Below are 14,448 nucleotides of genomic sequence, written 5' to 3'. Positions count from 1 at the left end.
TTGTTCTGTCACAAACAGTGACCTCCTCAAAGCCAGTAACCAGGCAGCATTTTGAAACAAGCCCCGTGCAATGACAATCCTCCAAGAGTTCAATACAAACCAGACTCTGGAGTATCAGTCTGCCCTAAGGGGGAAGGTGACTGTTGCTATTTGCAGCTTCAACAACACAACACTTAACACACTTAACTTTGACAGCTGAAGTTGCCAATAAAGTGTGCTAAAGAAAATGCACTCAGGCCACAAAAATGGAGAAAAGCAAAATGTGTTTGCATCCAGTATGCAAGACAATTATGTGTTATTTATATGTTTCAGATACTAGAGAAAGTAGTATTTAGTTCAGGAAAATGGAAAAAGAAAACATTGGTTAATGACAAGCAATAAACTTCTTACAGCAAGCTAAAGAATATAATGCAACAGAATTATATGGGGCTCTGTGTTGCTGTGTAAAAACAGATCCTGCCATCCACAGATGTAACCTGCAGCACCTGAAGAGCCACTGACTGCACTAAGACCGGGGCAGACAGAAACTTACCCATGCTCAAGGAAGTCAAAAATAAAATTCAGAATGAGAAAAAGTGCCAAAAAAACCCACAGGGTATAAAGATTTGGCATCAAGTGGCAAACTATGATTACAGAAACAATGATACATTTTCTGCAATGGCTACCTTATTTCAAGTATTGTTATTGTCAAACTTTAAAAAGAATTTTAAAAAAGTTTGTGACCATATCTGGGCCTTCAAGTGATTGACTCAATTTATATCCAAGCTTAAGTTCAACCTGACTTTTTTGTGCAAACGTATTCTTCCATTGCTTATTATTAGTGTTCTTTTCTGCTAGTTTTGTTTTGGTTTTGCGTAATGTTCTTCTTTGAAATACTTATTCTTTTCCATAATACTCCTACTGACTATATCCTACTGACTAATTTCAGTTCTATGCCAGCAACATTATCTTTCTTACTGTTCTCCAACTATGACAAAAACTGAAGAGAACAAAGCCACACGGTACTATCTACAGACGAAAAAAAAAAAAACCAACAAAAAAACCCAAAAAAAAAAAAAAGGCATGTTCATCAGAAGCCTCATTGCAGCTCTCCACAGAACAACTGGAGACATTTCTCTCCATCAGGAATCTGTTTTCACATGAAAAACACTCATATGCTTCCAATCTTCATTTCAGACCTTGAGGAATTCATGCCTCTCGGATATGCCACGTAATGTGGCATCTGTGGGACTGACAGTGGGCATGCAATTGCACCTCTCAGAGCACTCAGCAACAGTTAGGCACGGGATTCCTTGTAATATATTAGGACTGGAGCTTGTCTAAAAAGAGATCACAAGGTGAATTTAAAAGCTGATTAATTAAGATTTGATCCATTAAAAACATGCCACAGAATTTGTGATCAAAATGCCAGAAGTTGAAACTAAAAACACTTACCGAAACAAAGAGGCAGGAATTATGGCATACTTAGAACTAATTAATTTCACTAAGGCTGTTCAAGATTCAAGTCTACAATGACTTCATCAAAATAAAGGCTCTACTCAATTATCACCAATCTGGCCCAATAAAATAATCAGCATGATGTTTAAATGACTATGAGAGCATGATGACTGCACAACACTTAGAATAAAAACAGTTTTTGAAAAAGACCTTTTATTATGTTTATCAATAAGAACTGTAAAAGTAAAACAAACACACAATGATCACCAAAGCCAGTATATCTGTAACATGAAAAAAATATACAGGTTCCATAATTCTTACGTCAATAAGTTAATAATGTTCTTCAAAACTCTTTGCTAATGCAAACGCTAACAAGTTCTGGGTTCCCAGTGGCTCCTTAAAGGCTTCCTGATTAATTTCTGCTTAAAATTAAAAAAAAAATATTTGTAATAGCCAGTGTCACAGTCAACTTAAAACTAAAATTCAAGCTGAGCTTTTGACTCATGAATCACCTCAAAGAGTCATTCCTACAAGAAGGGTTTCACCCTTATTTCACCTGACTATACCCCCTGAAAACCAAGTACAACAAAAAGAAAACATGACCACTTAAAGAAAGAGGACATGAATGACCAGAAGAGTAATCATCATTATTCTCAAAAAACTGGGACAGCTTTTTTGCAGTAAAACAAATTGTAGAAAACCAAGACTTTAATTATTTAATTAAGCTGATATATTGCTGAACATGAATAAAAAATTAGGTCATTTTTACTGAATTGCCTATTCAAGACTCAATTGAAGAAATAAAGACCAAGTGGAAGGAACAATCCTTAACAGAAACTACACGTTATCCAAAAGTTTGAAGGAGAAAATAGATGGGAGGCTAGCAATGCCTCAGCAGAAAGCAAGAAATATTGCTTGCATTCTTTTCAACTCTCCCTTGGCACCAGGTTATACCTATTCTTGGAGAAAAGATAATGGGTACAAATCAGAACAAAGGTCCGTCTATGTGGCCATTTTAAGGAAGATTCCAAAGGGGTAAAAAAGAGAAGTAAAGCTACAATATTACCCTTTAAGTGTTTTTGGGTTAGTAAATGACATTGTGAAGTTAAGTAGAATTATTCCTGACATCAAGACTCCTGTGATGATCTGGTTCCATAGGGCTAAATAATCAGCTAGGTTACAGGGTAGGGAGGAGAGAAAGTAGGATTAATGAAAGCAGGAAGTATGTTCATGAGAAAACTGAAAAGGTATCGTGACACTCTTAACTTCCTGCATTTTTCTTCCTAATTCTGAAGTGCAATCCACTTTGAGAAGACAAATAAGACAATATTGAAAAGGCTTTGGTTTTGAACACAGAATAGAATGCATATTTAGATGGGCAAATATTTGCAAATGAATAGAAAGATCATCAACAAAATTATTTGGGCATGTAATTTTGAGGGAAAAGTTGCAAGTACATCTGATTAAATGCACTGGGTGTATTACTACTTTCAGACCATAATGACTTGCTAATGGATTGATTACAAGTTTTTCGTATGCCACAGCTGAAGACTAACTAAATACCCTGTGCACAAAGAAACATCTTGGAAATGCCAGGGAGTGGCACCACTTCTGTTATTATGTCTCTGAAAAGCTCAATAATTGCAGTTCTTCCTGGAAAGAAACAAAATGAGCAGAACCAGAATTTTGTTTGGAATGGAGTACAAAATGAGATATGGAAAATGCACCACACAGACTTCAGAAGACTCAGCTATTTGTCAAGGACAATACCCTCTTAAGTTTCACTGACTAGATCAGAATATAAAACATTTCAGTTCAAGAGAATGGAAACAAGTAAACACAGGAGTCTATTACAAGAACACCAAACCTTGCAATAAAAGAAGCAAAACCAACCAAAGGAGCAAGACAGGAAGGGAGCTGCAGTTGTTGGATCTGAGTCAGCCCACTAGACCCACCAGTGGGTGATGCCGAAGCTCTGAAAAGCACCTAGCTAAGGAAAAGTCTATTTTTTCACTAACATTTTATCAGAGGAGAAAAAGAGAAGGAGAAACAAAGCTGGGCTTTGCTGGGCTCACATGCGAAAAATTTATCACATTCTATTCAAGGAATAAAAATAAAAACTATGTTTTAATCTCTGTTTTGAATTTAAAAACTTACTCTTTCTCAAAACCACTTCCTACTAGAACCATCCTACAATTCACAAAACCCACATACTTCAAAACTAGTAAACAGAAGAGACAAAACTATGAAAATACTTGAAAATTTACATCCCTAAATTCCATAAAGAAGATACCAACATTAGCCTGGACCAAAAATCCTGCTTATCCTAGTACAAAGGCCACAATGCTTAACAGAACTACTCATCCTTCCTTTTATTACATTTACTTTCCAGAGAAATTTTTTTTCTTCCAGAGACAGGTTCTGAATGTTTAGTCTGTGGCTGTGGACATTTTACATATCAAGGACCCCAAATGAAGACTATCAGAACAAATCCAGTATCTTAATTTTTTGTTTTCTTGGGTTAATACATAATCCACCTCCTGTCTGACCACAGCAGCCTTTAATGGTGCAGGGGACAGCCATACAGGACAGTAAAGCAGATTAAATCTATCTTTGCTACTGGAAAAATGAGTATTCCCCTCTCCCTGGCTTGACACTGCTGACCCCGTTCTGTGTACTTGCTCTGGCACTCAGCTGACCACACAATAAGATAATTCAATTTGCTAATCCAAGGGAGGAAGGAGGAAAAAAAGAGCAAAACAAAAAGAAAAGAAATAGTGTTCTCCTGGGTTAGTGGAGTGAATTAACTTCTCATGTACTTTGTAAACTACCAGAGTCACTGCAACAAAGCAGTGCAGCCATGCTGTACCAAACCCAAAGAGAAGGGAGTGACTGGGAATACTCCACACAGAGCCATTAAGATTGGAGAACAACTAGTCAGTCTCTTTAATATCCACCCCACTCCCTTACTTCTCCCCCACAATCTAAGAGCCAGCAGAACACACCTTAATTTCAGCGATGCAGCACTGAATACATTCCCAAACACAGGTCTCCCCACCTGAAATCTAATTACACCAGCAATCTACTAAAATATGATTGTGGCTTTTATTTGAAACTTCTAGGACAAGCTGGTTTTGACATACGAAAAAAAATTATATACATACCAATATTAAATATAAGGGTTTTTTGAAGGTCAAACACAATTTTAACTAAAAGGATCACTCTACCCACAAATGCACCTGTAGAACAAAAACACCCTCCCAGCTTTTTGGTGGTAGGGTCAGAGAAACTGAACCACAGAACAGAACTAGGCATTTGCAATTTATTTTTGTATTTTTTTGAATTTATAACTGTACAACAGACATACATGAAGTTGTTTAAGCAATTCTCTTCCCACCCTTATTTGCATGCATTCTGTTACAGTTTAAGTCACCTCATCACACACTACTTTTCCCCATGACACCTGCCCCATTCAGTGCCCTAGCTGGACTGTGACCCAGGGAAACATCAGCACTGAAGGAAGCTGCTCTCAGTAGAGCAGTCCCTCGAAAACACAAGGATACACACACGGATCAATACTAGAATGAAGACACGCAGGCCTTTGGTGAGAGCATTACAAACCTACAGACAATGGAAGGCTCCCACAGGCTCAATCAGCACAGGGAAAATGTGCATTTTAGAGGAGATACACACATCCAAGCCCAGCTCCCAGCCAGCAGACTTGAAGCTCCATCCCTCAGTCACAAACAACTTCCTTTTCTCAAATTGCAGTCTCTTGGTCACAACAGAATCCATTTTTACTACATTATGCATATTCTTCAAACAGGGGGAAGTGCCATTGTGTTCCTTTACAACCTCACAAGTGCTAGAAGTAGAGAGAATTTACTTCTAGAAAACCTCCTGTATGCCATATCTCCTATATTCCATATCTGATGCCTCAGTTCAGAATTTTCTAAAGGAAAACCAGAATTTCACAGCTTTTCTTTGCTTTCTAGCTAAAGTAAAAACAATCTGTTGTGTCTCAGTTCCATTCTGCCTGCAAAGCTAAGAAAAGCAGTGCTAACATGGAAACTGTCCTGAATCAAGGAGATACTACGGTATCAATATACATTAAATACCTTCTCCCTGCAATGCCAAGAACTGGAAATGGTACTGCAAAATCCATTTCTGCAACTTCTCGTGCCTTGGGTTTCATTCCAGGTATTTAACAAAGTTTCCAAGCTCTCACCTACAATCAACATAAGACTTTTCCAGTCCATTTTCATAAGCTGGAGCTTTTCTGGCTTGTATGTTATCATCAGACTTTTTAAGAAATTTTGCTTGTCAAGTCCATCACAGCAGATGAAACTCAATACAGAAATAAACCATTGTTTTTTTCAAAATTCAGATTAGATATGGGAAATAGTCATATGTCAAATCCACTCCCCAAACAATGCACTGTCATGCCAAAGTTGGGTAACAACTTAGAAGGTTTCTCTTCAAAAGAATTAAAGAAAGCATTTTAATCTGATCCATTCCAAATAACTTCAAGATTCTTGAGATTTTGACAAAATTCCTTGTATCCCCAGCTGCACTACTCTCTCTATTCAGCCAGCCTTCCTAACCTCCATCAGAAAAAGGGGAAAAAAAAAAAAGCCAACAAGAACAGAACATTTACATGAAGGTGAAAAAGTGTTTGAAAAAGTGTTTTAAATAGTGTTAATCAAAGAATGAAGTGAGATTCTTTGCAGTGTTTATGTTTAACTTTTTCCTCGTTAAATAAAGTTGAAAGTTGAGGAGTTCCATATCAGCAGAGTTTAGCAAGACAGACTTCTCAGCATCTGGACATAAAGTAATTCCTAGAGGAAATTAATCATAGGAAATCACAGCATATGTAATCATGTCTCCTCCGTTCAGTTTACAAAAACTGTCCCATCCCACATATCATTTTGCAGACGCAAGCCTAGGGCCAAGAGCGCTGTCACAAAGCATTGAATGGCATTCCAAAGGAGAAAAGATGATCATCGCAGTGCTAGAACAGGCTTTATTCTTTCAAAGTACTTAAATATTTTATGAGTACCTTTGCTTTCACAGGGAAGAAAATAATTTCCTCCAAGTGCAGATCAGTGGATGCTATCTAATCCCCTGTCACAATAACGCAATCCTTATGTACACACAACTCATCAGCATACCATCTACATCTCTTTTTTTTTTTTTTTTTTTTTTTTTTTCCATCAAGCCGCGAGCACTGATGGGCTAATTGCCGGCTTGTGCTGGAAAGGCGCTCAGCACAGGGCGGCCGGCGGGGCTGGAAGGCAGCGCTCGCCGTGCCCGCCCGGCTCCCGGCTCCCGGCCCCGCTGCCCCGGGGCGCGCCCCCGCCCCGCTCCGCCCCTCCCGCCCGCTTCCTCCGCCCGACGCCGCTTTCTGCTCGAGAATCGCCATCGGGTTTTTGTTAGCGCAGTAACCCGTTCGTCCCCACGGCGGGCGCACAAAGTGGGCCCACTGCTCCTCGCCGCCGGGGACAAAAACCCTGATTTCATGTTTTTCCCGGGAAGCGCCTGGAAAAAGGAAAAGCTCACGCCTTCGGTAGGATATTTTGGGAAGCAGCGGACCTGACTCGTCGGCTGGAAATACGCAATACGAGAAAAGGCGAAACCCGCAGATTTTCTCCATCACCCTTTCACAGAAGACATTATTTTAAGAAGATGGGGGGAAACGCCGCATCCCTGTCGAAGGGCGTCACTGATTTTTAAATCCGGAGAAACATGCTGCCTCCAGCCCCGGGGCAGGCAGTGAAAGAAGGTCACCCAAAAAAAAAATTAAACCTCTGGAAACGTCTCCGCAGGAACCGCGGAAATCCGCCCGCGGGAGGGGAGGCTGCGCAGCCCCGGGGGTGGGTGTGCCGGGGGCGCCCCGCGGGCGCGAAGGGGCAGGGAGACGCGGGCAGCGAAATCCGGCAGCACCGAATGCCAGCTGCGGGATGCCCCCCGGCACCGGCGATCGCCCGGCGCTGGCGAGGGGAAAGGGAGGCGGGGGCGCGGACTCAGCTCCGGGCCCGGCGGGGACGGGGGAGGGGGAGCGAGCTGTGCCCACACCGTGCTGCCTCCCCCTCCGCCGGCCGCAGCCCGCCCGGGTCCCGGCGGGCGGGCACCTCCGGACACAATAGGCACCGGGCGGACCGCGGCCCCTCTCCCCGCCACGGCTCCCGCCCGACCCGCAGCCCAGGGCGGCGGCGGCAGCAGCATCATCCTCACTCACCCCTCCGAGGAGGCTCGCGCGCCGGGGAGGGGCCGTCGCTAGCGGGTGCTCAGCGGGCCGGCATCCCGCGGGATGCGGGAGCGAGGGCGGAGCGCTCGGTGTCCCTCTGGCAACGGCCCCGGCGTTATTCCCTGCACATAGCGGCGGCTAACGGCACCGCGGCACCGCGCCGCACTGCGCACGCGCTGGGGCCCGGCGGCGGCGGGGCCGCGTGCGCCTGCGCCGCCCGCAGACAATAGCGCTCCCCGAGCTGCGGGCGCTCCCCGCGCGGGCGATGGCGGGAGGTAAACGGTGCTTCCCGCTCCGATCCGCTCCGGCCGTGGCGGGACCGGCGCTGAGCCCGCCGCAGGCCCGAGGGCGTAGGCGGACGGGCTGTGCTGTGCGCAGGCGCGACTGCGGCCGCGATCCACAACAAAGGGGAGACGGGTTGTGGCGACCACCCTTTCCCGGTTGCCGGGGGTGGGCGATGGGCGGGGACTCTGTCTCCGGCGGCGCGGTGCATGCCGGGACTTGTAGTCCCGGCGGCGGCATTCCCGCCATCGGGAAGCGCGACGGATTCCTGGCGTGGCTAGTCTCAGCTGCGGCGGCCGACGGCAACGGTCGGCCACCAGGAGCCGGAGAGATCCCCGCAAGTGGCTCCTCCGAGAGCCCAACGCGGGAAGGTAGAACGGGCGGAACTACCATCCCCCAGCCTCGCCGCGGGGAGCCCCCGGTGCCGGCGCGCAGCGCCGGCTGCTCCCCGGCGGCCAGCGGCGTCCCGATGCGGGAGCCCCGCGCGGAGCGCGCCCTGGAGGAGTCCCTGGAGCGGTACCAGAGGCGCCTCCGAGGTGAGCGGCACGGGCGCGGGGTGAGGGCGCCCGGGTGTGTGGCTGCCCCCGCCCCGCGGAGCGCCCCGGCCGGGCTGGGACGGGCGCGCAGCAGGGAAGTTGTGCCGGGCTGTCCCTACAGCCCATGGCGGGCGCCGTTCTCGCCGTGACACGCTCGCGTCTGACCGTAACGCGGCTCGGGCAGGACCGCTCCGGGGGCGGCTCTGGTTCGTGTGAGGGTTTTGGCCATCCTTGAAGCGTCGGATTCTGGTCGTGGTAAAGATGAGGGTACAAATGGATTCTGATGCGCGCGGTTGTTTCCCGTGTCAGCGAGTGGTTTCATACGTGCCGCTTTGTCCCAGAAGCGCGGTGTATAGCCCGACAGAGAGCTCCTGAACCTGTCACCGTGACACCTGGGCTTGCCTGCCTTCAGACTGTCACTGACTGGGCAAGGTAAATGTCCGAATTCGGAAGAAAGCCAGCGGATAGTTTGTGGGTATGCGAACCTGCCGGTGCGAAAAGTTGTGTTCCGAGCACAGCACCCCCACATGGCCTGTTGGGATGTTTCCTGTGCCATGGGAAACAACGTTGCCAAGAAAAGAAAGAAACAAGGATAAAACAATGGAAACATTTTTAAATAGCTACTTGATACTCGATTCTCAGCAAATATTTTTTTTACTTCCTTTTCGAAGCAGCGTCAGTTCGTTACATTAGCGATAGATTTCTTTTGTTCCAAGACAGAACTTTGAGGAATGATTTCTGTTAACTTTTCCTGTAGATGAAATGGGCATGGTAATGCTACCTGACACTTACAGGTAACAGTCATTGCAGATCAGTTAGGCTGACAAATATCAGGGCTGTTTAACTGTGTGTGAGACTGTTAGAGCTGACCATATCTAATGGATACATTGGATGTATGTATTCCCTTCATACAACTTATTTTCATTTTATCTTTTTCTGACTGGATCCTCTTACACTGGATCTGTTATATTTGTTAAATAATTTCATAACCTGAATTTCTGGTGAGCCTTTCCCCATTACATTCTTGGAATCAATCATTTTCTTTTCATACAATGCCAAGGTAGTTTTGATTTAATATATCTGAGGACGCCTCTCATGAAGAAATAAATATGATGATGCACAAACAACCCCAATACAGGGGCGATATAACCTAAATTTCATTGTGTTTCTCAAAGAACCTCTTTTTTTTTTTTTCTCAGTGATGTACAATTTTTAACTCCGTTGAGCTGTAAAGCATTTCCCACATCATTACTACCAGTGTTAGGAATTTACTGTAGGACAAATAGGTCATCAAAGCTGTCAAACCTAATGCTTTACCTATTTCTCTTATATTGTTATACAGCTTGAGATTTTTCTCCCCATTGGGATGACCCTGTCATCCAGGTTCTGCAATTTTATGTGGCATGCTTTGGGCATTATTTAATGTTTTTGAAATACAGCATTCTTAACCTGCCTGTAATGCTTAACATTATCTTGAGGCAGGCTGAGCTCATGGCAACAAGTTTTCTCCACCCATTCTGGACACCAGAAGAATCACTTTGCAGCCTTACTCAGTTTGATGGAAAGGTGCTTAAGTTCTCAAAGACCAACTGATTACTTCAGTGCAGTGTCCTTTGTTGCAAAATGAAATGCCTCAGCAGACAGGGAGCCTGAGTGTTCCGTAAACTGAGTCTGGTGGCCAGAGGGCAGAAAGCTGGACCAAAAAAACCTGATTAAGACCTAACTGGTCTTAGAGCTCAACAGAGAGGCTTTGATAAATAACAGAGGTTCGATAATGCAGCTTTTCCTGACTTTGTATAATGAAAGTCTTTAATGCTATGTGTAGTACTAAGTTATGAGTATGGTATTTGTACAGTTGGGATTATTAGGTTACTGTGTAAACTTTCATATAATTGAGACGATTTCAAATGTACCTTAAAAACTTCAGGAGATAATATTTCTAATAAGAAGTTCTCAAGGGAGTAGAAGTATTTTGTAAATGAGAATAAGTGGTGAGCTGCTGTATTCATATTAATAACTGAAAATTGACAGGCATAATGTGAATGTCCAATGGGCCTTCTACCACACCACTGCCAAGAGCAGAGTGTGATGCCTTCCTGTGACTTTCCCTTGTTATCCTAACAGCAGTAAGTTGAGAAGACTATTTAGAGTCCAGTTCTTTGTTTTGAGCATATTTCTGGTTTCTTGAACAGAGAACTATCAGCTCATATTTTTATGCTGATTTTTCTGCCTCTTCTGTAAAGAGCACTGGCTCACTGTTGGACTTGAGACAGTGAAAGAGCAGGAGCAAAGGAGGGGCAAACAATCCTTTTTAGGATTGTTACTGAGCCTGATACACTTGTCTACCTCAAGTCTGTCTTAGGATATTGTGGAAAATACATTCTCTATTCCACTGCATTGCTGAGTGCAGTGTCCTACATAGTTTCAGAGAATGGAGATGAAACCCTAAGAGAAACAGATGACAAGATAAGATTTTTCTGAATAAAGTTTCATTTTATGGCTGTTTTATGTGGTTCCAAAAATAAAACAGGAGAGATGGGAAGTCAAAGCCATCTTAGGAAAAGTGAGTATGTGGCCCAGTTTCCATCACTACAAGTTAGCTGTCACACTCAAGCAGCTTAGAATTACATTCTTAATTTTATTTTTCCTTAGGCCTTTTATTTTTATTTGGCAGGTGTTTTTAGGTATTCTTCTGAATATAAAATGTTTTTTTAAAGGTGGGGAATCTGCCACAAGGAACTTGGCAATGAGGTTTTCACATGTGAGGGTTTCTAGAACTTAGGCAAATACTTAATGCTCTGCAGAAAGGGCTGGTATAGGAACTTGTGAAAATGACTGCTGCAGCTGTGCTTTTTAAGATGATAACCTGGTAAAAGTTATGCTGAAAATTACCTATTTCTCATAAAAAAAGGAGACCAAGAAACCAAATCAGAAGGATTTGATATTGTAGGACAGCTGAGCATTTCACACATCTTGGGATCTTTTGAGGCCTGACTAAGGAACAGCCCAGTATTGCTCGTTGCTGCATGTAAAATCCTAGCAGCACAGGTAGGGATAGACAGGATACTTTTAGTGTCAAAACTGCCATATACTATGTTACTTCCACAGTAGCATGCCTGTGTTTGGCAGCCAAGAAAGAAGAAGAGCTGGATGTCAGAATGGGAAGTTCCAAGATGTGCTAAATACAAAAAACCCTATAACCAAATTCTCAGTTTCCATATTTTTCAGCACTTACTTGACTGAAAAGATATATGGTATAATATTTTAGGTTTTTAGCTGTCAATTGAAGCAAATGTTGATCTTATTTTGGACAGGAAAGTTTTCTTTAAATGTCTATAATCTTTCTGCTTTCACTAGTGTGTCTAATTGTCTGTTTTGTCAGTTACTGTTTCACAAAAATTCTACAGGGTTTTTTTAAGACCTAAAGAATCGGTGTAATTCCTTTTCTACTTTTCGAAGGCTGTTTGCTGATTGGGAACCATGAGATATCCGCAAGTCATTCTGTTTGTTGAATTTATAGCCAGTAACTTCATGTTCTTGTAGGCATTATTAGAACCAGACTGTTAGGTTTGGGTGACAACTTCTTCATAGAGTTGCTATTTGTTTTCTTCAATTTATGCTGCTTAATGGTTCTACCAGCTGGAGTTATTTTCCATGTCTTTCAGGCAATTCTGTTGTTTTGGATGATTGATTCTTTTGCTCCTAGAGTATTTTCTATGGCATTTCCGAGTCCATGAATGAGGTAGCTTTGGTGCTTTCATTTAAAGGAGTACTCTTTAAAAAAAGAGCTCTGTGCAGTTAGTGCTTGAGAAAACATCTCTTGTTTAGGCAATGCTAAACTGACTCAATGCCTTCTGGATTTTTTTCCTGTTTTGACTTCAGCGTCAAATTATTGTTACACTGATTTTTTTTTTTTATGTGTTGAGTTTGATCCATCGGATTTGGGTGCTAGCTTGTCATTTTTCATAATCATCTCAGATCCTTTGAACACTGAAAACCAAAGGGCTTAATAGTAAGTTTTTGGTTTTTTTTGAAGTTTCAATCCACATGAGTCCAAATTCAATTATATCATCAGCTGTTCCAATAGGAAATAGCACTTCAATGATGTTTTAGCATAGAACAGGAATACATGTTTGGATTTTATTTGTAGAGTCTTGTTCAGACATTGAAAAGACAGGTGCTGATTGATTTTGATATGCAAATTATAGTGCTGCATGTGAGCAGGTTTTGAAGTATGTTTTCACTTGAGGCTATGTTTCTATAAAATATACTATTACAGGAGTAGCTTAACTGAAACAGATGGAATTGGGGAGTCTTAAAAATTAATTGCTTCTTAATTCATTAAAAAATTAATCATGTTCTTTGTTGTCCTGTAGTTTACATCCACAGTGGTTTTTTAAAATTTCTTTACTATTTAAAAAGAATATTTTTACATTGTAAGAAACAACAAACATAGTCTTTCCGCTTCTTGGTATACTGTCTTTTATCCTAATGCCCAAAATTATGTTCCTTACTTTGGAAATAAAAAATATTGTCATGTATTTATTCTCTTTTAGGCATCCAGTTCAACTCTTACTGAACTAAGTGTTGGATTTCTTGTATCTGTAAAGCCACACCACTGGGACCTCCTAATTCCCAGTTTCCCAGTAGAGAGTGTTTTGCCTATGACAGCAACATCAGTAGTTTGGAAATAGTCAAGATTTTAAGAAATTTAAGGAAATACTTGATGATGATGCTTTCTAGAATATGGTGACATTATTTCAGAGGCGGGAAAGTGTTGTCCAAAAAAAAAATGGGCATCAGTGTGCCATTGATAATGGTTTTATTGTGGTTCACTACTACTGGCCTGTATCTTTATGGGGAAAGAGGACAGAGTGTAAGATCTCTGTTATCTTTGTGGATGAAGTAGTAGCTTGGAGTTCAGAAGCTGTAATACTACAAAGAGAGAGAAGTTCTGGGAAAACCAGTATATATGGGCTTGGTTGGTTCTGGTTTGGTTTGTTCTGTTGTTTGTCCCTTGGCTAGAGAGCAAATACTGGTACTTTGGGGTTCTCTGGCAGACATCTGCAGGGAATGGGGAAATGTAGAAACATTAATGCTCTCAGATGACACACCACATGACAACTTAAATGACATTGAACACTTCTTGACAAAAAATGATTGCAACATAGTTTGCTAAATATCTAAGCCATTGCATCAGTGAGCTACTTCTGCCATTTCTCAATTAGCTCTTCCGCCCTCATAGCATCCTGGAATGCTCAAGAAAGGAAGAAGAGCTTAAGTATGCCAAAAGTGAAATATTTGACCTAAACCCTTCTTTTCTGAGTCATTGCCTTGTAAATGGTATTTGGGTTTGTTTTACTACATTTTGACTGCTTAAAATATGCTTATGATTTTTGTGAAGTCAGCTGAATCCAAGAAAAAATTTAGAAAAGAATACAAAGAAAAAATATATTGAACATTAGATAAGACCTTTACTGTATCATCTGTCAGTAAGTCAGTTCTTGAAAATATTTATATTTATGTGGATAGAGGTTTTCTGTTGTGTTTGTTGGGTGTTTTTTCTAGAATGGTGTGTGTTGTTATTTATTTTTCATGCTGTTCAGAAGTGATTGGTCTTTATTTAATAACTATTTTATGGTGGCTTGGTTTTCTGAGTTATTACTTTATTTACTCAGGTATTTGTTTCATTGTGTGACATGTTGCTTTGTAATAATGTGTAGTGGTATCACTAAAATGCAAAAATATTTTTCTTGGTTTCCAATCTTGCATATTGTAGAAAATGTAGCATGAGCTTTAGGTTCATTGAAAAGTATGGAAGGTGCATATGCTAGGAAATATTTTAGGGTCAAGTATATTATTACTTGTGCTCCTGCAGAGTCCTAATGTATTGAGGGGCTAAGATGCTATGTTTAGCTCTTCTCTGGAAAATTAGTATTTACATAG

At 42.1% G+C, this 14,448-nt stretch overlaps 2 protein-coding genes across 16 annotated transcripts in view; one reads left to right on the top strand and one right to left on the bottom strand.

Moving 5' to 3' along the window:
* Positions 1-7,843, bottom strand: part of CEP170 (centrosomal protein 170) — a 94,450-nt gene extending 86,607 nt beyond the window's left edge. For 5 of the 8 annotated variants that reach the window (XM_063151921.1, XM_063151926.1, XM_063151922.1 and 2 more), the window contains exon 1: positions 7,676-7,842. The gene's annotated coding sequence lies outside the window, so the exon portion shown is untranslated. Of the gene's footprint in view, positions 1-7,675 lie in introns of all 8 variants that reach the window. The other 3 variants (XM_063151924.1, XM_063151930.1, XM_063151925.1) reach the window with 2 other exon arrangements.
* SDCCAG8 (SHH signaling and ciliogenesis regulator SDCCAG8) overlaps positions 6,843-14,448 on the top strand; it is a 106,319-nt gene continuing 98,713 nt past the window's right edge. For 4 of the 8 annotated variants that reach the window (XR_010027132.1, XM_063151933.1, XM_063151931.1 and 1 more), the window contains exon 1: positions 8,430-8,502. Coding sequence is in view for 5 of the 8 variants with exons in the window: in XM_063151933.1 (XP_063008003.1) it covers positions 8,436-8,502 (67 nt within the window). In the remaining 3 variants the exon portion in view is untranslated. Of the gene's footprint in view, positions 7,220-7,292; positions 7,311-7,925; positions 7,960-8,429; positions 8,503-8,811; positions 8,935-14,448 lie in introns of those variants that run through there. The other 4 variants (XM_063151936.1, XM_063151932.1, XM_063151937.1 and 1 more) reach the window with 4 other exon arrangements.

The sequence above is a fragment of the Melospiza melodia genome, chromosome 3 (assembly GCF_035770615.1).
Source record: "Melospiza melodia melodia isolate bMelMel2 chromosome 3, bMelMel2.pri, whole genome shotgun sequence".
Lineage (NCBI taxonomy): Eukaryota > Metazoa > Chordata > Aves > Passeriformes > Passerellidae > Melospiza > Melospiza melodia.
The sequence above is the reverse complement of the archived record's forward strand: the minus strand, read 5'-3'. Positions and strand labels throughout refer to the sequence as shown.